This window comes from Macrotis lagotis, chromosome X (genome assembly GCF_037893015.1).
Source record: "Macrotis lagotis isolate mMagLag1 chromosome X, bilby.v1.9.chrom.fasta, whole genome shotgun sequence".
NCBI classification, from domain to species: Eukaryota; Metazoa; Chordata; class Mammalia; order Peramelemorphia; family Peramelidae; genus Macrotis; species Macrotis lagotis.
Genome location: NC_133666.1, coordinates 141,399,267 through 141,421,975, shown reverse-complemented (window position 1 = coordinate 141,421,975; position 22,709 = coordinate 141,399,267). Strand labels below are relative to the sequence as shown.

At 39.5% G+C, this 22,709-nt stretch overlaps 1 protein-coding gene across 6 annotated transcripts in view; it reads left to right on the top strand.

Annotated features, from left to right (window-relative positions):
• The window catches only part of TNRC18 (trinucleotide repeat containing 18), a 152,547-nt gene that overhangs the window by 33,328 nt on the left and 96,510 nt on the right, over positions 1-22,709 (top strand). For 4 of the 6 annotated variants that reach the window (XM_074208315.1, XM_074208314.1, XM_074208312.1 and 1 more), the window contains exon 2: positions 14,387-14,542. The exons of the other annotated variants lie outside the window; for them this stretch is intronic. In XM_074208315.1, coding sequence (XP_074064416.1) covers positions 14,387-14,542 — 156 coding nt within the window. The remainder of the gene's footprint in view (positions 1-14,386; positions 14,543-22,709) is intronic. 6 annotated transcript variants of the gene reach the window in all.

The following is a 22,709-nucleotide window of genomic DNA, read 5'->3' as shown; positions in this document are numbered from 1 at the left end:
TAACATGGTCAAACCTGTGATTTAGTGGGATCACTTGGAATGAATTAGAGGAGGAACTGGAATAGGAAGAAACTTGAGACAGTAAAGCCAATAGAAAGCTGTTGAAATAGGTCAAGTTTGAGGAGATGGTAGGCTTGTAGTCTTTGAGTAGAGAAAGGGACATAGACATCATTAGCCTCACTCTCTCTGAATCATTGAAATCCAGTGGTAAGACAAACATCAGGATGACTGATGATGGCTTGGGATTCAGTGGATGACCATGACATTTTCAATGTCTAACCTTTCCACATTGCCTCCTTCAGCCACCTTTATGGCCACTGGAACAAATTGTTCACATTCACCCATTCTGCTGGAGAAATCTTACTTTACCCTCAAATTAACTGACAGTTTTGAGACCTGTGAGTTACCCTCAACTTGGTTTAGTCCTCCACCTTCTGGAATATGGCTGCTGTGTATATATGTGTGTATATATATATATATATATATATATATATATTATGTCCTTCACCTTCAGGAATGTGGCTGCTGTGTGTATATATATATATATATATATATATATATATTACAGCTTCTTGGAGCCACCACCAGTGAGTTGGGTCAGTTAGGTAGCACCAAAGGTGGATGAGCAGCCCTCAACAAGTCCTCTGAGATGTCTTATAGGCAGGTGGAGATGAATGTTAATAGCATCCATCTCAGCAGAAAGATTAGTACTGGATAAATAGATTTGATAATCATCAGCGTAGAGATGATTGTTGAAACCATGGGAATTGGTGGGATCAGCAAGTGAAATAGTATATAGAGAGAAGAGGGCCCAAGCTGGATCCCTTTAGATATCCACAGTTAATGTCAGAACCGGAAACTGATGAGTGGTCAGAGAGGTAGGAGGAAAATCAGAAGAATGTCACAAAGATCATTCTAGAGAGGAAAAGAGCATCAAGGAGAAGAGTTTCCTCCTCAGTGTCAAAGGCTGCAGAGAAATCAAGAAGGATGAAGACTGAGAAAAAGTCATTGTATTTGGCAATTAAAAAATGATTTCTAATTTCCTAACTTTGGTAAAAGCAGTTTCAGTCAAATGACGAGGTCAGAATTAAGAAGAGAGTGAGAGCAAAAGAAGAGTCATGGATTAGAAGCCCTGCTGTTTGTCAATTGTTCTAAGTACTGACAAAAATGGGATTCTTGCCTTCAGGGAGCTCACATTCTAATAGGGGTCAACAAATAGCATGTATATGAAATATATATATATATATATTATATATACACATTTTCTATATATATATTTCATATTACTTCCCATTTGTGCTAGATTATATAGTATATATAATTATAAATACTAAATATCAAATTTATCATACTCTATTATATCACATAGTATAAATAATATAATATAATAATAGTATAAATCTGTTTATCATGCTGTTATGTGTATATATATATTATTGTATAAATAGATTATATATTTTGCTATATACACAAATATCTTGCATATTATTGAGCAATTAGGTGATACAGTGGCTGGAGCATCAGTCCTGGAGTCAGGAGGACTTGAGTTCAAAACTGATCTCAGGCAACCAACACTTACTAGCTGTGTGACCTTGGGCAAGTCACATAACCCTGATTGTCTCACATCCTGGGCCATCTCTAGTCATCCTGATTCACATCTGGCCTTTGAATCCAGATGACTTGAGAAAGTGAGACTGGTGACTTAGCACAGCTTGTCTTGGTATCACCTCCCTGATATTGTGATCTTCTTCTAGAACAAAGGACAAACATTATATATTACATCTATACTATTTAGATAAAAATCTAGATGATATTATAACATGATAGTATACTATATAATGTATAATAAATACATCTACACAGAATTTAAATGGTAGGCAATCTCTGAATAAGGTACTTGCCTTAAGAAAGGCTAAATAAAATTCTTCTCAACAATTAAAATGAAATGAGTTGCTTTGGAAGGAAGTTTCCTGTCATTTGATGTCTTTGGGGGTACAAGACTTGCTTGTTAGGGATTCATTTATTATGTATAGGTTGCACTCTATGACCAACCTTCTCTCCCAGCTGGATACTGGGGATAAAAAGGCAGTCTCAGTCTTATTGTTGTCAGTTTAACCTGGCTTAAATGTCTGCTTTTGGTTACGTTAAATACTGAAGATACAAAAAAAAAGGGCTAAAGACAATCTCTGCTCTTAAGGACCAATAGAAGGCTATTGAAATAGGTCAAGTATGAGGAGATGGGAGGTTTGTAGTCTCTGAGTAGAGAAAGGAACACAGAAGTCATTAGCTTCACTCTCTTTCTGAATCATTGAAATTTAGTGATAAGACAATCTAATGGGGGAAGAGAACTTCTAAAAGGAGACTTAGAAGGAAGGGGGAGCTTGGAGGGCATGATGAAGCTCTGAAGGAGTTCTGTATGGTGAGGAAGGATGAGATTACCACTCTTGTCAACCCTCTTAAAAGGAGGATTTGGGATCTCTGCTGTCCAGTCAGAGGGAGGGAGAGGCCACAGGCTGGACTACTGAAGGGGCGCAATATGAGACTGTGATGAAAGTCTGGATGAATTCAGTGGGCGGGAAATAATATATAGTCTAAAGAGGCAACACCATGGACATGTAGAATCAGAAATAAGCTGATTTGAGGTCACCTTGGGGTGAGGGGGGAAATAGGGTGCTACCTAATAGAGGGATCAGGAAAAGTCTCTTTTAGAAGATAAAGCTTGAGTTGAGTCTAGAAGGAATCAGTGACTCTAAAGAGGTGGAGATGAGGGTTCCATGAATGGGGGAAAGACTGTAAAGGGGCCATCTGAGGGACTATAAGAGTACCATAAGAGTCCAAGACTGTTGCAGGGTCCTTTGAGAAAAATCAGACCCTATTCTTTCTAGGCAGTTGGAGAGAGAATTGGCCTAGTTGGAGGCTTAGCTCACATTAAATGAACAAGGTTTCAGTTTTCAGTGTCTTGGGTGTGGTGGGACTTGGCATTATTGCTAAAGCTACTGTGTTGGTAATCTAATCAATTGGGTGATAAAATCCTGGGTGAATGGGCTGGATTTAGTTCTACCTTATATAAGGAGGACAATGATACTTCCACTTAAAGTTTTGTGGAGGGGAGTCTTGGATCCCTTTTTGATAGTATCTAAAGCTAAGAAACTCCAACCTTTGGAAGAGATGGAGAATGTAGAAGACAATAATGACTGGAGTGTCTGCAGGCTGAAAAACCCACCTGGCCAAGTAAGACTTTCACCAGTGGATTCCAATTTGGGCTGTGAGTGATCCAAGTTTTTGGAGGGGTGTTTGTGGGGGCACCGGAGAGAAAGACAAATGAGCTTATTGTGAGAGAATTCATTCAACTGTAGATGAATCAGAGAAATGTTGTTACTGAGTTTTTGGAATATTCCCTTCTAGTGCTTGGAAGTGGAAATCCAGTAGGATGCCATTCCCAGGTTGAGAGTATATATTTTGCCAGTTTATTTCCTTAGAAGTTTAGTTATTAAGGATTTGATACACCAACAAGTATGATCATGACTTCATACAAAGAACAGATAAAGATATGCAACTGAGAATATTATGTTTTTTTAAAGTATATAACAAATTTTAAAGGGTGCTTTTTTAAAGTTTTTTTTTGGTTTTGAATTTAAATATCAAAAAGAAAAGGAAATTTAGAAAGTATTTCCAAACACAAAAAGAAGTTTCTATATGAAACCAAGAATCTTCATTTCGTACTGCTTGCTTTTTTAAAAACAAAATACATAATAAATTCCTCACATTCTGTTCAAAATTCTGCTTCCTTCTGAATTTCTCTTGAGTAATTTTTTTAAAAAGTGTTTCAGTGACTTTATTTATATCTGTGGCATCACTATTGTTAATTCAACTATAGAATTGATCTCTTTACTGGAACTGAGAATATGGAAATTTAAAAAGTCCTAATCTTATATTGCTGTTTGCTTCCACTCCTTGGTCCCACTTTCCACAATCCTGCAATTTGCCTAACTTCTCCCTAGTACCTCTGCTCCACTTCCCACAAACTTGCTTTGAGCACAGAAATCCATTGCTCCCTCAAATGAAATAAAATATAAAGCTCTTTGTAAACCTTCCTCGGACATAAAGCTTAATGTTATTACCTTTGCCTCTGGAAAGGGTGTGTCAGTTGATTGTTCCATGGATAAACTTTTCTTGTTGTATCCTTAGGCCTAAACCCCTTTGACTACCAAAGGGTTGTTTTATCAGTTGGTTATTTTATCTGATTTAATTGGGAATTCTTGTGTCAGAGACCTCATACTTATTATTGATATCACCGGGATTTAGCAGCTTGTTTAGCAACATAATATATCTTTAATAAATGTTTTTTCTTTCTTTCATTAAAGGATCCATGTATTATGTGTTATTATGTTACCTTTTCCTGATAGAAGACTAAAGTAGTAGAAAGACTAATGATTAGGAATCAAAAGACCCAATTTTGAATTCTGGTTGTTATTTGGATTTTTTTTTTTTTTTTTTTTTTTTAGATTTTTGCAATACAAATGGGGTTAAGTGGCTTGCCCAAGGCAAGGTAATTAATTATTAAGTGTCTGAGACCGGATTTGAATTTAGGTACTCCTGACTCCAGGGTGGGTGCTCTATCCACTGCGCCACCTAGCCACCCCTGTTATTTGAACTTTTGAGACCCTGGGCAAGTAATTTCATTTCCTTTATATTCTTTTCTCTTATCAGTCAAGATGAGAGGTTAGCTACATGATCCCCTTCCATCTCCCAATCTTGAGCCAATGGTCTGTATAATCTAGGGTTGCCATCCAGTAATTATTTGACTAGGTTACTTAACCTTCTCTTAAAAGAGCTACCAAGCACCAACAGGGTACCTCCTTATCTCAAAGTAAAAATTCAAAAAAGGTTTTAAAATTTAGGAAGGAAAGGAAATTAAGAGTTCATTCTATTAAAGAGGAGACTGAAATCTTTAATTTATTACCAGTACTCCTTGCTTCTGGATTCAAGGAATAAAAACATTAGTTGTGGTTGGTGGTGGTGGGGTTAGTTAGAATATATTGAAATCAAGACGGATACTTATGCTTGGGTCCTTTTTGTTCAGATTCTAGGAAATAATGTAGTGCATGTGGTATCCAATCTCTAGGGATACTGTTCAACCTGTTGAAATTGAGAAGGAAGGAGGAAAGAAATTTTTTAAAAAGGAAGGAAATATCATTTATTACTGATCTTACTATATTCTAGGGACTCCGAAAACTGGAAATACAAATATTAAAAAAAATAAAGAAACATTTTCTGACTTGCAGATGATTACATTTTAATAGGGCCATGTAATAAATAAGGGAGTAGAAACCAGGGTGGGGAGTTTTAGTCTAGGCAGAATGAGGGAGATTTTTAAATAAATCTTTGAGTAATCAATGGAGGGATAGGACTGGGACTGTTGTATGCTATGGAGCCCTTGTTTATGTGTGGTAGAATTTTTATGTTTCTGAAGGAATTATTTAAAAATTAAGTTTTTCAGATATGCTTTGGGGACTAGCATTAAGGTAACTCCAATGTCCAGTAAGATCTTAGTTGCTTCTCAGATGCTTTGTGAACACAGTAAATAGAGTGCTGAGCCTAGAGTTGAAATCCTGAGTTGAGATCTTGCCTCAGACCCTTTATTACTAGCTGAGTGACCCTGGGCAAGTCACTTGACTTGCCTGCCTCAGTTTCCCCAACTGTAAAAAGAGGATAATAAATGATTTATCTTCCTGGGCTATTGTGAAGGTCAAATGAGATAAACTTTTAGCACAGTCTCTAGCACATAGTGACTATTTAATAAAAGATTTCTTCCTCCACCAAAAAAAGAGCACTTAAGAGATGTTTGTTTTCCTGTTTTACTTGACAAGGAAGTCCAAAGTCATTCTGGTCAAAGTGAATCACTCCCCTTCTCCCAGAATTGGTTTATTCATTTGTAAAATGAGATGATTAGCCTTTTTTTCAGTTCCCACATTTTGTAATTCCTACACTTGAACATCCAGTTACTCTTTAAAGTGAAAGTTTATGTTTATAATGATGACCTTCAAGGGCCTTGTGAGATCCTAAGATCATAACTTTGGAGTTGGACAAGCCTCAAAGGCCATCTAGACCAATCCCCTCATTAGACAGATGAGGAAACAGGAGCCCAGCCAGGTGATCCAGAAGTCATTTCTGAATAATCAAGGAAAGACCCAATTATGTTCAGCATAGTTTTATTGTTGAATAAATAAATGCATCTAATTGCAAAGTAGAGCATTTCTTTGAAAATCAAACCCTGGTTCTATGTATACATGGCAATTCTTTGTTAACCAGTCAATAATTGCTATGTAGTCAGAGGAGAGAGGAACATCATTTGCACCACCATATCTACTTCCTGACTTTTCTGGAGAAACTAGATTTTGCTGTTTATATTTTTAAGTTGAAAAGAATTGGAATTTCAGAAAAGCACTCAAGAATTTAAAATATCCCACCCGACAATGACCCTGTCTCCTCTCTCTGGATTTCTATATTGATTCTTAAGAGGAATGTCTAGATCTTTATAGATTTGAAAGGGGAAAGTAGATTTTCCTGAACCACACAGAAACTAGTGTCTCTAGGTCTGGACCCTGGTCTTCTTAGTCCAAGTTCCTGTGGGCGATCTTTCATAGGATTTAGTGCTAGAAATAATAATTAAGTAATTTGCTAAGTATCACACAGAACTACCATTATATCTTTCCACCATATCCTGGTTTTCCTGAACCAACTACCTTAAATTCCTAGTACTTTCTCCCTCTTGAAAATTACTTTGTTTAGTCTTTATTCTTTCTTATGTTTTTATAGTATTTATCTTCCCCTGACCCATAAGCACTTAAGCTACTTATGGGTAGGAACTGTTTGTTTTTTGTATCTAGGCATTTAATATCAGTTTGTTGAACTGGTAATCCCATCCATAGATTGCTTTGGCATGCTATAGCCCCATCCCAGAGAGTTCCCATTTGGTAGAGTTATCATGACCAAATAACAATATCAGCAATATAGTAGCTCTTGAGGTTGAGTGAAGTGAGCAGAACCAAGAGAACTTTGTAGATATTAAAAACAGCATTATGAGATGATCATCTATGATGGATACAGTTCCTCTCAGCAATTCAGTGATCAAGGATAATCCTGGGAGACCTGCTATGGACAATACCATCCATAGCCAGAGAAAAAACTGAATGCAAAGCAAATCATACTCTGTTCACTTTTTAAAACTTCTATGTTTTTCTCATGGTTTTTTCGTCCTTGGTTCTAATTTCTCTTTCACAACATGACTAATATGGAAATATGTTAAACATGATTGTACATGGACAACTTTTACCACATTGTTCAGTCGATCTGGAGAGGGAAGGAAAATGGTAGAAAAATGTGGAACTCATAAACTTGTAAATGGATGAATGTTGATACTACTTTTGCATGTAATTAGGAAAATAATAATAATAATAATAATAATAATAAGAAATATAGCAGTTCTAATAGGCTAAGACTTTCTTGCTGTAAGGCTTGAGGTGAGGATGATGATGTTTACCCTTCATTCTTGAAAACTGCGACATCTAGGAAGTGATGCCATAACATGCATGTGAATTGGATTTGAGTGAGGGGGTGTGCTGTGTTAAATTACCAGATCATTTTCTCCTCCAGACATCTGGGTTCAGTGGCCAGATATAAATCAGGGGCAACCGGAGATGGCCCAGAATTTGAGGCAATCAGGGTTAAGTGACTTGCCCACAGTACTAAGGTGGAAACAGAGAGATTCTTAACCTTTTTTATTCCTTGAATTTTTTTAGCAATCTGGTGAAGCCTATAGACTCCTTCTTAGAACATTTGTAACTTACATTTAAAGGAAATGCTAAATTTTAGTTGAAGTTTAGTGAAAATAAAGATCTCATTTTTCCCTGTCTAAGTTCACAGATAGACCTCCTGACATCTATTCATAAGCATGGATACCAGATTAAAGAACCCTTGTTCTATAGGGCTTGCCAAACAGATCCATTTTAAGAAGGGTCTCTCATTTCTGGGAGGAAGTAGAGAGAACTGATGATAAGCATCTAAAGGATTTTTAATTAGAAAGCCCACATATAGTGAGTGACTTAGTGAGAAGTAGAATTCCTTGGTATATATTCCTGATTAGGCAGTCTGATTAGTCAGTCTGATTAGTCAAGGTCAACTTTTAGAGCCAATCTCCTTGCCCTCTGGAACCTGGGCTAATACTGAAGGAGGAAACAAAGGCAGAACTGAAGAGAGGGAGTAGATCTGGCAGAGAGAAGGGGAAATAGTTTTGTAAGGACACCTATTAAAATCTCTGACCCAACCAGAGGGGAGTGGGAGGGAGGAGGGACAAGAGTGTATGTGAGTGTTTGGGGGGGGGGGTAGTAATTGGAATGGTCAAGTCTACTCCCTTTCTTAGCTATATTTACATATGATTAGTACATTGCTTACTATGGCTATAACTCTCCAATCCTTTTAATTCTCAGTTTTTTAGTTATGATTTTATCATGGGTCCCATTTCTAAATTGGTCTTTTCACTCTCAGATCTACCTTTCTCACTTTCACTGACTTGGGTCCCCTCCTCCAATCTTTGGACATTCAGGCAAATTATATTGTTTGAGAATCCATGTTAAGCAGAGTCCTGTGAAAGGCGATGAGAGAGAAAAGAAATTGAGAATAGGGGAAAAGGTAAACATTTTGGGGAGGAAACCAATGAAAGTCTTGTTTAGGCTCTAGGTAATGGCCCCTAGAGGGATTGCCCTGGGCAGATAACTGTATCTGAAATCATATCCTTCCACCATTCATAGTTTTGGCATGGTGTACTTAGTAAGTTAATGTCTGACCTTTGGAGAAATTACCCAGAACCAACCCTAGGGACAAGGGCATTAATAACAGGGACGTGCTTGGCAAGTCACACATCCCTGGGGATAGGTGTGTTAATTAAATGAACATTTCTTAAGTATTTTAACAGAGTACTGTGTTGGGTAGGTACTGGGGAAGAAACAGTTTACAAAGACGTAACTCCTGACCTGATGGGCATTATAGTTTAGGTCAGAAATAAGATGATAAACACATAGCTGTAATATACAATATTATGTGATAAGTACATAAGAAAAAAGGTTTGGAAAAGATGCCATGAGAGCTTATGGATAAGAGAGATCCCTTTGAGTTGATTATTGGAGTTGGCATCTTGTTAGGTTTTTAGGCACAGTAGTGCCCCATGAACGTGTAGTTTTTCACTGAGATTTGGTCCATGTGGAACAAAGCTGTGGTCAGTCTGAGAGATTTGAAACAATGGGTGATGGGGTAGAGGGAGTGGAATGTAAGGTAGGATGGTCCAGAGCACTAATACAAAGGGAGCTCACAGAAACTTCCCCCATACTTGATTTTATAGCACACTTCTCTTCTTACCCTCTTGAGGTGAACAATATCTAATTGCATACACTAATGAAGGAGGGAGGAGAGAATTGGGAGTCAGGAAATCTGTACTGGAATTATGAATAGATTAGCCATCTATCAATAATTGACTATGGACTGGGCAAGATTTATTAGGAGTTAATAAGGGGGGAATCTCTTTTGACCAATTGAAAGCTATTTTTCATAGAAGGGGTTAATATGTAGCTTGCCTTTCTAGCATGTAGGACTCTGAAGTAATACTGAATAATACTACTATGTCTACTGGAAACATTTTGTAGCATTTTCCCTAGATTTTTAAGGACTTTAAAGCCTTAATATTTTTCTCTCATCAGATGTAGTTCTTGATTCTATGGCTCTATGGCTGCTCTCTGCCTTTTTGTGTGATTATATTTACAAAATCCAAATTGAAAAGATATAGCCTAGATTTCCAGCAAATATTAATCAATGCCAGTCCCTGTACTTAACTGCTTGGGATACAGATGAAAAAAAAGATGGTCTCTGCCCTTGAGGAGCTTACAATTTAATGGACAAAGAAAATTGGTGATGGGGCATAGCCAAAGATACATGGCAAGGTGTCTTTGGAGTCAAACTAAGCTGCTGAAGGAAAATGTAATTGTGTGCCTTTTGTAAAGGAAGGGATTTAGTGCTCTGACTTCTGTCCTTCTAATCAAAGGGGAGAGGCTTCTAAGGGTGAATTGTGCTTTGAGTATCAAAATCTCAATGAATCTGCAATGGGGATAAGATTTTTGATGATGAGTTTATCTTGGGTAGGATATGGTGTTTCACTGAGTCAAAACTCTGCTTAGCTGCTGATGGAATATGGAGTGCTGTAGTTTTCATTTATTATAATCAGGTAGGGAACATTCATAAAATATCCAGAATTTAACAGATAGCATTGACTTGCAGTACTACACATTACCACTAGGTGATGCTGTTTTAGAATATTACATAGAAATGCCTATCCTAAATATGCTCTAAGTTTGAGGCTTTGGGTTATATAGCTTATGTTTATATTGTACTATACACTTTACAAAATACTTTATTTATTTATTTATTTATTTTTTATCAAATTGGTTCATTTAGAATTCAGTATTGTGTTGTTTAGACCTGAGGTAGGTAGAACCAGTGGTATGCTCATGACTGGGGAGCGTGAACAATATCGGAGTCATGATTTGCATTGTATGAGCCTTATAGAGGTATGGGAGGCATGTACTTATAGTATACCGTCAACCCAGTTTGTGAGGGATTGCACAGTCTGAGGTGAGGCACAGTTCTGCTTCCCCTCCTTGCATGTCCCTGGGTACAACCTTAAATAAGGTTATCCTACCCTTAAGGTTTAGAAGGGGAGATAAAGACACATACATAAATAACTTACATTGGAGATAGAATATGATAAATGCATAAGAGCAAAGTTATTAGTCTGGGGGATACCTACCATTGATTTTAATTTTTCTTTACCTACTACTCGCTTTCTTCAATCCTTGGATTGATGAGCCTCTTATAGGGCTTATAGTATGGCATACATAATATTTAAGTCATTTTAGATCCATCCAGAAATCCTTCCCTATTCCTGGGATGCTTTTCTCCTCTTTAAGAAGTACATAGCAGTGTTTTTCTGCTGTTTTGCTCCTGGATAGGAATAGTTTGATCTTAAGAGTCAGTCCAAGATTAAATCAAGAGTATGTTCCAGAAAGAGGATTTTTCTCTTAGGTTGAGGTTATCCTCCTTTCCCCTTCTCCTTAAGGTGCATTCCCTATATTTGCTCATGACTAGGGTAAACCACAAATTGTATCACTTCTACCCAGGAACTTAGGGAGATGGTGTCATTGACCATAGGAGTAGGGGGCAGCCACCATTGGGGCCTTCAGAACCCTCTTTGGTTGGTTAGAGCCGTTGGTGGCATCCGGGCACCTGCCCCCATATAGGCTGTTTCTCTTCCATCATTCTCTCCCTCTTGACATGGTCATCTATCAAAAGGCAGTCATAGGAGACATACATGTATGACGTTGGTGGTTAGCCATATTTCACAAGATGTAGGGGCCCCCAGACAGGCTAACAGGCCACATCTGTTTGAGGCTGTGTCAGGGGAAGGGAAGACCATGAGGAGGTTTATGTAACTGATTGTGTAAACCTTGAGGACCACTGGCTGCTGGGTACTGGTTTCTGGCTTCCGGAGTGGGCCTGTCAGGGGAAGGGAGGAGGAAGCTGTCTCTTTAGAGTCCCGATTTACCCATTGTGGGCACAGACTGGGCTCTTCAGAGTGTCCTTCCCACCAGCTGTCTCCCCCACTTGTGACTAGATAGACACCTGCAAAGCCTGGGTCTCATCACCTGCCCCTGGTAATGCCCCGGAGCCAGCCGATGGGACCACAGCACTACAGGAATGGGTCGGTCTTGGAGGCTTTCTGTCTAGCAGGCAGATCTCTACAAAGGGAAGTACAGGGTGAGATCTGCTGCCAGACTTAGGGAGCACCTTCTACTGTTGGCTAGGGATGATGGAAAGGAAAAAGGGGAATGACTATATTTATGAGGAGAGGTAAAAAGGGGAGTTCAGTTGGATAATTTTCTCTTTTTCCTTAGTCTTGCTTTAAACCTACTTCAGAAGGGAAGAATTTTCAAGCCCTGTAACACTCTTTAGTAGCCTGCAACTTCTTAGGAACTTTTCCTACACACATTAGTGGGCAAGAAGGTAGTAGCCAAGGGCTCTTGAGCTGGTAGAAGTAATATCCCAGTCTAAGTTGTTTACTTTTGTTCTCCCTTTAAGACTAGTAGTATCTTTTGTCTCATTTTATTATTTTTTAGGTTAAATCTCATTTTTTTAAGCCTTGAGCTTATTCTGGGGGTTCCCAGAATGGGAAAGAGGGGATCCTGGGAAAGGGGATGTTCCATTTAGAACCTTGTGAGGGCACCAGTAGCCATGCCCAACAGACAAGCCTGGTATAGATAGCTCTTTAGTATTGTTTTCTAGACAAATGTTTCTGCTTAGCTAGCTTTGCTGAAGGTATATAAAAGGAAGGGTTAGAGGAAGGTGTGGTCAGTAGCGGGTAAATAAAGGGCAAAAGTGTGGTCAACTTTTCTTTCTGTATATTTTTGCTCTGCATTTTTATTCTGTGCTCAGCAAAAGGGTCATGCAGACTGTCGCCAAGCTTGTTTTCCCCACCTTCTCTGCTTAACCAAATCACTTTTGCATCTGCTGAGGCTCTCCCAGGGAAATGACCTACAGACCCGACAGCTAGCTCATTAGCAGGTTTCAGATGCCCCCTTTCCCACCCTGGCCAAAGGGCAAGCTTGCCTTCTCCCCACAGCTTGATTAAAACATACCGACTATCCAAGAACAGAAGAGTCCCTGTTCCTTTTGTTGGGGGAACGGATGGAAGGAAAGTAACGGCTTATGTCGAAAGCCCTTACCAAATTCTGTTAGGTTTGGTGGTAGGAGCCAGTGTGCCCCCTCTCTTCCTGGTCTGACCTTTCAGCCCCTAAATATGAGCATTCAACAAAAGTCTTGATTGTTTCTAGCCCTCAAGCTTTCTCCTCTTTTCTTTTTTTTTTCTCCACTCCCACTGATTTCTACTTGCACCTTTATGCAGCCAGCTCCTTGATCTCTTAACCTCTCTTCAGAATTCTTGACTTGCTGGATACTGGATATTTTCACTATTCAAAACCAAATTGCATTTGTAAAAGGAGGGAATTAGACTAGTCTCCTTCCTTTTTTTTTTTTAACATGAGAAGTCATACAAAACATTTCTATATTAGCTGTGTTGCAAAAAAACTCAAGAAAAATAGACAGTGAAAAACAATATGTTTTAGTTTATATTCAGAGTTCATCATTTCTCTCTCTGGAGATAGAATTTTTTATCATGAGTCCTTTGGAATTGTCTTAGATCACTGGACTGATCAGAGTAGCTATGTCTTTTGCATTTGATCCATCGTTACAATGTTGCTGTTATTGTCTACAAAGTTCTCCTGGCTCTTCTTGCTTATTTAACTTTGCAGCAATTCATATAAATCTTCTTAGACTTTTCTAAAGCTTAAACCAATCTTTCAATTCTGAAATGTTACACTTCTTCATGAGTGTAACTAATTAGAAAGACTTGAAGAATTAGAAAAACCTGAATTCAAATCCTAGTTGTTTAACTTTGTGTGGCAAAGTTCTCTCTTTTATCTCTCTGAGTCTTGGTTTTTCTCTTCTGTAAAATGGGGATAATACCTATATTGCCCATCTCACAGGGTTATGAGGGTTGCAGGCACTTGGACTGCCTTGGTACTTGTCTGTGGCATACTTACTTCATCTTATCTCCCATACTAGATTGTGAGAGCAGGAATAGTGTCTTCAAAATAGATTCCCTTCCCTTTGCTTCCTGTCTAGATTATACCTTTGCATGTGGTCTATGCTTAATAAAAGGCTGTTGAATAAATAAATGAAGAACCTCCTAGAAGCTCTGTCCCCTTCCCAAATTTTCTTTGCCATTGCCTTGTTAAAATGGTCTAAATAGAATGTCCTAGAACAACAATCCTTTTCAGGTCTCCAGTGTAGGCTCTGAAATATTACAATATATGGTTTATGTGATCATCTTGCCATTTCATCCCTTTATCCCTGTGCCCCAATTTCAGAATGGGTAAGTCCCCAATAGTTTTGCTCAATAGAACTGAGAGAACTTACAAAGGAAAAGTGGTTGGAGGATGGTTGGGGGGGTAATGTTGACCAAGCATGAGAGTTAAGATGGTTTGGTTGTGTTCATTGATTGGTGTTTAGCTAGGTTTGGTAGACTGTACCAAATGGGTGCGTTCACCAAATGGGTGAATAAGCTACGAGGATAAAAAGAAAAGGAGATTCCCATCAACTGGGACAGGTACTACTCCAGAGAGGCTGGAGAACGGGATAGGGAGTGTGGGAGGGGAACTCTGGGTTAAACTGCCTTAAACCTGCTGCCTAACCCTGACTTCTTTCTCCATCCTTCCCCATTCAGGTGAGGCCTTCCTGGGTGGGTTTGTGGCCAGCGGACTAGGGACCTCCTCCACACCCCATGGAAGCCCTGCCCCTTTGCCCTCTGACCTTCCCTTCCGGTCACCTACCCCCAGCAACCTGCAGATGGTGCAACTGTGGGCCGCCCACTCCCATGAAGGTAATGACCCGTCCTAAGGTGGAGTGTCAATATTCCTCTTCTCCCCATCTTTCCTAGGTCAAGGGGGAAAAGTGGGGATTATTGTTCTCCTGGTAACACAAGCTATCTTAGAGGTCAAAAAAGTAGTAGGGGAGCCAGCAGAAGTGGGGAGGGACTTGGTACCAGAAAGCAATAGCAATCAAAGCAATCAAAGACATTTTGGGTAATAGAAGATCCAAAGGAATTGCTCTCTCCTGCGATCTCATAGCTCTTGAGCCTTTTGAGTCATCTTCTCTTTAACCAGAGGGTTGGGGATGGGGGGTGGGGTGGGGTGTGAGAGCAGAATGAACATCGGGAAGGGGTTTCCCTGATCCCCACTGGTGAGCAAGTTTGACTCTCTTCTACTCTGTGTTGTTGACCATGGCTGAATGTTTTCTTTCTCTGACCAAAAGCCCTCATCAGGTTAGAAGGAAAGCCCAAGGGGAGTAGATTTAACAGGATTTCTCTCTGACTTTTCTCACATTTTCTTGCTTCTGCTATTCTCAGTCTAATGCTAAAGAAGAGAGTCAGTGTGGGATGAAAAAACCTAGTCTCCCCCCTGTCTCTTGGTCTCTTTTTCTCTTCCTCTTTTTCTCTCTCTGTCTCTCTCACACTCACCCACACATCCATGGCAAGTGATGGAACCCCTCAATAACCTCAAGCACTCTGCGATGATTAGTTGCTGTGGAGGCAGATAATTTGAATTGGGAGAGGGAGTTTTCTCCCCTGGAAGCCTCTTGCCTATACCTATAAAATCACATGCCTGGACTAAAAAAGAAAGAATAAAATACTCTGAGCAAAAACCTGGATAAGGATTGGTTTGGGAGAAAATGGACACCAGAGAGATACACTGGCATCGCCAGGATGGATATAATAATAATTAATATTTCTAAAGCATTGCTAAGGTCTTAAAGTGCTTTACCTTTGCTTGGTGCTCTCTTCTTTCATACCCTCTTTTCCTTTTATTCTAACCTGGATACTCATCAGACTCTCAATAATAAATAATGAAGGAATGGCTAGGCAGGCTGATTAAGGTCACCTAATGAGAGATGGGGAATTTGGCCTCAACTGATCAGGCTGTTTCCATGAATGGAAGAACATAGTTCATGACCATTAACCCCAGGACCTCTGAATGATTTTTGTTAGCTTATTCAGGTTCTGGGGGCGGGGGTTATAGAATGGTTATAGAACTGTGTTCATCCCCAGTCCTATTTTCCCCTCTCATCAAGGCCTCCTTGTCCAAGTCTGAATTCTTTCCACATGGGCCTGCCATCTCTGAATCAATACCTCTGAGAAGGGGAGAATTTGGTAATGGAGCCGTAAGGGAGAGCTCTCAGATCTGAACTTACCATCTCTAGTTAAAAAAAATTCTGAATTTTGAGATAAAGAAAGACCTTTGTGGTTACTGGTAGGGTGGACTGGTCAAAGATGACAAGTTCCAGATAGAGAAAGAAGTCTTCTAGGGATCTTTAGAATCTTGGGGGTGGGGGAGGGGAAAGAAGGAAGGCTCAGGTATTTTTACCAATCTGTCTACTCTTCTGAAGAATTTTAAATTTTTTTTTGTTTCATGGACCTTTTGGCAGTCTAGTGAAATCCTATGCACACTTTCTCAGAATTTTGCTTTAGTGAGGCATTGAAGTTAAGTGACTTGGCTAAAGTCACACAGCTAAAGTATCGAGTGTCAGAGTCTGGATTTGAACTCCAGGGTTAGTTGCTGTATCCACTCTGCCACCTGGCTGCCCCAGAATAATGTTTTTAAAGGTATAAAACAAAATTCATAGAATTACAAAGGAAACCAATTACATTGAAATAAAATTATCAAAATATTTTTTCAAAAAACAAGTTTATGCACCAGATTAAGGATCCACTCTGCCTTAACTGGTATAATGGAAAAAAAAAGCATAGAAATAGGAGTTAGCAAGCTATTTGTGTCTCATGGACTATTACTCTCATTAGACTATTAGGACTATGTAGTTATATCTTTAGGTCGGTTTTCCTGATCTATAAATTTGATATGGCAATACTTGCCCTATTTATCTTGTAGTTATAAAGTGAGAGAATTTTTATTAAGTTATTTTGAAAATTTTAGTCTGGTAAATACTGTGAGTGGTGATATTACTATTCTTGAGGTCAGGGAATGAGTAGATTAATGGCATTCTTTGGTCCCATTTAAGTGGTCCAGTGGGCTAAAAAAACAAAACCTATGACCATTCTCATAGCCTAGCCAAATTTGAGGAGAAATCCCAGGAGGAACTTTTATCATTAATAGTTTATTATTCATCCCCAAATTCATAAAGCACTTTACAGTTTTCAGAGTATTTTTGCAAAATAGAATCTTGTTTACTCCTTCAGCAATGAATTTTGTTGGTTAGGTTGAGAGTGGAGGTGAGAAAGTGTTGGTGAAAAGAGAAGTATACTAACTCTCCTTTATTCTCACTGAATATTTACAACTAGATTTTATTTATTTATTTTTTAAATGTTTATTTCTTTACTGCAATGAGGTTAAGTGACTTGCCCAAGGCCACATAGGCAATTATTAAGTGTCTGAGGTCGAATATGAACTCAGGTCCTCCTCACTCCAGGGCCGGTGCTCTATCCACTGTGCCACCTAGGTTTTAAAGACAACCCTGATTATCTTTTAAAATCCAGTGGCCCCGAAAACCTGGATGACAAAGAATTGGAGGAGGAAGGCAAATTTAGGAGAAAAGATGAAGGAGGAGGATGGAACTTGTCTCAGCAAGCTCCTAGGTCCAGGCCAAGCAACTCAGAGGGAATAACTCCTTCAAACTCTTTCATGTTTGCCACGGGGCCTGCTGATGAGATCCTTGGCCTGCTCAGCAGGGATTTCTTTTCCTAAATTTAATTTTAGGAGCAGGTGTCAAAATGAGCTTTCGTCTGTGCCCACAGAATCAGTAAATTATCGGGCTCTGCCTTAAGGGTTAATATTTATGATTGCCTGAGGTGTCTCTGGCAGAGAGAGCTGCCCAGCTGTGCCCTGGATATGTAAAACATAATGTACACAAGCACCAGTATGGAGCCCAGCTTCATAAATCTTTTTTTTTCTTTCCTAGTCCTGTGAGTTGACTTTGTAGTTGGGAAACTTTGGATAAAAGGGTGTGTGTGTGTGTGTGTGTGTGTGTGTGTGTGTGTGTGTGTGTATACAGTAACCTATTTTCTATTTTCTCTCATTGGGAAAAAAACATGGAAAACAATGTTTGTAACATTTCAGTGATTCCCCCCCCCCCCTTACCCATTTAACCTCTTCTCTGCCTATCTCCCCTGTCTATGCTAGACTGTCCTTCTATCTGTACATTTAGGGGTGATACTTTTGGATCTGCCACCAGCAGAAATTGATTTCCCCAATTTCTTTTTTCCTTTCTGGGATGCCCAAATGAACATTGATCATTGATGACAATGGTGTGTGTTTGTGTCTGTCTGTGTGTTGTCTGTGTGAGACTAGACTAGATGTAGAGTTAGAAAGTTCAGAGTACAAAATCTGCCTGAGATCCCCAACTTCGTGACTCCCTTAACCAAGTATGCCTCAGGCTCCTCATCTGTAAAATAAGACCAACCTCTAAGATTCTATCTGAGGATAAAATGAGATACTTGTAAAGTGCCTTGCAGACTTTAAACCATTATAAAAATACTATTATCATATTCTTATTCTCCCCACCTTAGCCTCTGTTCACATCAATCATAAACTACTGGTAGTAGTTTATATGTATACTAGTTTATATGGTATAGCCCCCCCAAAAGACTGGGCTTAATATGAATTTTTGCTCTAAAACAATGCATTAGGGTTTATTTACAGGAGCTGTCTTATTTTTTCCCATGTACACCAATCAACATTTATTCATGTACAAAAATTTGTTTGAGTATTAATGTCAACAATTTATTTATATTTAATTATATATTAATATTATTTTACAATTCCATATTATAATTATATAGCACATATTTATATATATATATAAATTATATATTTATATAATTATAATTCCCTCCTGTGTTGCCACGGGTGTACCAAATGCATATATCTGGGACTTATTTTGGGGTAGTATTTATATTAGAAATATTCTGAAAAATCATGCTAAGGCTTATTTTATGATTAGGTCTTATTTTCTGGGACATACAGTAATAACATTGATATTAACTAGCAGTCTTTTGGAGAAAATCTTAGAGATAAGCATTTTTTTTTAAAGTTCTCATTTTTACATTTAATTTCTATTTTATAGAGGAAAGACAGGGCCCCTCCTATCCAGTATCACACAACTGACAAGTATTTTAAAGTGGAGGCTGAATCTTCCTTATTTCAAGTTCAGCCCTCTCTTCCCTACACCTAGCCGACTTATTCTCTTCTCATTTCTCCTTCCTCTTCCTGATTTAATCACCTTTACCTTCCCCCTCTTCCACATTTCTGGACTTCCATTTCTTTAATTATAATTTAAGATGAATGGACAAAATAATCTCTAACTTCTCTTCTGGCTTTTAAAATCTTTGATTTTTAACCTTGAAGAGAGATTCCCTAAAGGTCTGGGCAGTATCCAGTCAAGGACCTCTACAGCTGCTAAAGTTGGGGTCCTGAGAAGTTAGGGGTCCTAGTGTGAAGTTGTACTCCCTGCAGTTTGCCTTTTTAAAAAATTTTTTCCATGATTGTCTTTATTTACTTTGAGCCCTTTGCTTGGCCCAGTCTAAACTGACTAGTTGAGGCAGTGAATGGAGCATTGTGCCTGAAATTACAAAGGCAAACCTCAGTTCTGAGTCTAATCTCAAATTTATAAGCTATGTGATCCTAGGCAGATCATTTATCCTCCACCTCCCTCAGTATCTCTATTTGTACAAGATGGAACAGCATTTGATTCCCAGGGTTGTAAGAGCCAAATGAGTTAATATTTGTAAAGCACCCTGTAATGTCTTTAATGTGAAAGATAAATGATTGTGATGATGATGGGGTTTCATTTATCCCTGCTCCCTTATATGTTAGTTGAGGACCCTTTTGTTCCCATTTTAGAATGAAAGTTCTTCCAGGGCAGGGTCTGTTATCCTTTACCTCTATATCCTTTGCATTTGGCACTGAGGAGGCCTTTAATAAATGTTCTGCTCATTGCATTCTTTGGCATTATTTTGCTTTGCTTCTGACCTAGTTTTTTCCTGGCCTGGCTTGGTTCCTTGGCCCACGAAGGTTCATTTACATAGCTGGCCTGCACGGTTCCCTTCTCTCCTCTGACCTTAGGGCAGGAGCTGGGAGGGTTTAGTCAGGCCTGTTCTAACTGTTTGGATTTTTCACTGCCATGGTTATTGATTAAAGTCCTACCCCTGGGCTCCCCGGCAGGGGCTGGAAGTCACCTTGCCAAGCCTGAGGACCGTGCCAAGCCCTTACACTGTTTTCTGTTGCTCTCCCCCCACCCCCAGGCCCTTACCCTTGCAGCTGCCTCTGATTCCTTGGTTTCTCGGGTCCCCCCCACCCACCCAACTGGCCTGTGAGTAAGGAGTGAGGGGGGGAACCCTCCTCCCAGCAAGCTCCCCTCTGTGATTCCCAGGGCCTGAGCAGAGACAAAAGTCCAGTCTGTCAGGTCTTGCTTCTGTTGCCATGGCAGCGGCTGTACCCCTGCTTGCCTAGGTCTTCCTTCCTCTCAGGGATGGAGGGGAGGCTTCCCTTGACCTTTGTCTTAGGTCACCCCACACCTTATTTCCCCCTCCTCTTCTGAAGCCCCCCTGAGGGATCTCTCCACCTCTTCCCTCTGTCTCCCCCCACCCCCAATTTCATTATTACCAGATGGCCTGGCTGAGCCCTTAGCTTGACCTGCGAGGGTGGCTGGGCCAGGGGAATCGGCAGACTGGATGATTAAAGGCTTGGGAAATAAGTCCCTCCACAAAAGCCTAAAGGGACTGGGATTATTTGACTGGGAAGACTCAGGGAGGCATTTAATAAGGTCTTCGCCTGTGTGAAGGTCTCTTCTGCCAGAGGGTAACCAGCTTTTGGCCATCTCCACGGAGGAAGGCACAAGAGGAGAAAGGCTTAAAATGTAGCGTGAGGGATTTAGGCTACATTTTAGAGAGAGATTTCCCCATTGATGGCTCCTAAATCCTCAGAGCACTAGGCCAGTGGGTGGTGGGCTGAGGAGTAAGTGAGGGAGCTGGCTGATGACCATTCCAACAAGATGATCTTCCCATCAGGTGTTCTCTATTGAAGTAGGAAAAATGGGGGGGGTGATAGATGAGAAAGAAGCCCTTTCTCAGAAGGTCTGTGAGATTCATTTATTATCTAATTTGTGACCTTACCCAAAACATGTTTGACATTCACTGATAATCTCCTGGAACGGGTTGTGAGGCATTTGTGAGAGTGGGGGATGATGGTGAGGATGGAATATATAACGGTTAATATATGTTGCTCTTTGTCTTTCATTCTCAAAGAGGGCCAATGACATCAGAGAGGTGATGCCATGACCTGTAAATGAATTGGATTTAAATGAGAGAGTGCTGTACAAAGTCATCAACCTCTCTTTTTCTTCCAGAGCCATCCAGGAGCCAGATCTCTTTCTCTAAAGATGCATATGCACATATCTGTATACCTATATATCAATAGCTGCTAATATATGACCTCTTCATGGTTCTTCCCAGTCCCTGCACCCTCCTCAAACACGTTGGGCAAAGATATTCTTAGAACCAGGAAAGGCTTGGGTTCAAGTAACATTTCTGATCTGGACTGGCTGTGTAACCCCAGGCAAATCATTTAACCCTTGGTACTCTAAAACTAGGTTCCACTTTTATACTGTTTTGCCTCAAGGCTCACTCCCTGCTCCAGGCCATCTCAAAGTGTTTTTACTAAACACAGTCATTCCCCTATTCAGTAAATTCCCTTGGGTCCCTATGGCTTCTGGGATTATAATATAAAAATGCTAGGTTTGACTTTTAAAGCCGTTAATAGACAAAGGTGACCCTTCCCATCTTTCCAGGCTGGTACTTGACTCTTCTCTCCACTTACTTTACAATTCCATCACACAGGACTCTGGGAATATCTTCCCATTCTGCATTTTCACTGGCTGTTTCTCATGTCTGCAATTCACTCCCTTCTCATTCATTGCAGCTTGGAATTTTCTGACTTCCTTCAGGCTTCAGTTCAAATTTCATCTTTCACAAGAAAAGCCTTTTGGGTCCTCCTTGATGCTAGGGCCTATCCCCTGATGATGTCCAATTTTTCCTGATTGTAGTTAGTATATTGTCTCATTAAACTGTGAACTCCATGAGAGCAGAGGTATTTTTTTGTTTTTTTTTTTACACCTTTTTTTGTATCATTCCAGTGCTTAGCATTGGCTTCACATACAGTAGGTACTTAATTAATGCACATTGACTTATCTTGACATGGTTGAGGCGATTTTTTTCATTTGGGAGAGTTCCAATACTAATGAAGGAAGCTACAGGTTTAGCCCCTATCCTTAATCCTCTATGTTGCCCATGCTTAAATGTGTTCGTGATGTTGTTTTTTCACTGTTAAAAGTTAAGCTCCTTGGAATCAGAGAGCGAGTGTGTGTGTGTGTGTGTGTGTGTGTGTGTGTGTGTGTGTGTGTGTGTGTGTAAGTAATTCTGGTCTATGTTATAGGTGCTTCAATAAATAAATAAGTTCCTGTTGATTTATGGGAAAGCTTTAATAAAGGAATTGCAGGTATTGGATTGAATTCCATTTCCTGGTTAACCATCTGAACATTAACTGGAAAACACCTATTTAGTGTTTTTTTTTTTAATCATACTTTTTTCAGATTATATCTTGATTTTTCTCAGACTCTATTTTTCTTGTTTTTGGAGCAGCAAAATGACAAAGTAGATAGAGTACCAGATCTAGATTCAGGAAGACTCATCTTCCTGAGTTTAAATCTGGCCTCAGATACTTACTTAGGTGTGTGATCCTGGGCAAAACACTTCTCCCTGTTTGCTTCAGTTTCCTCATCTGTGAAATGAACTGGAGAAGGAAATGGAAAACCACTCCAGTATTCTTGCTAAGAAAAACCCCAAATAGGGTCACAAAGAGTTGGACATGACTGAACAACAATACATAAAAAGAATCTGAAAAGTGGTGTAGATTGAAAAGTGGTAGGGAAGAGAAAATGAAGGCTCCTATTTCCGGACATGGAAAGGAAAGAGACAAGAGTAT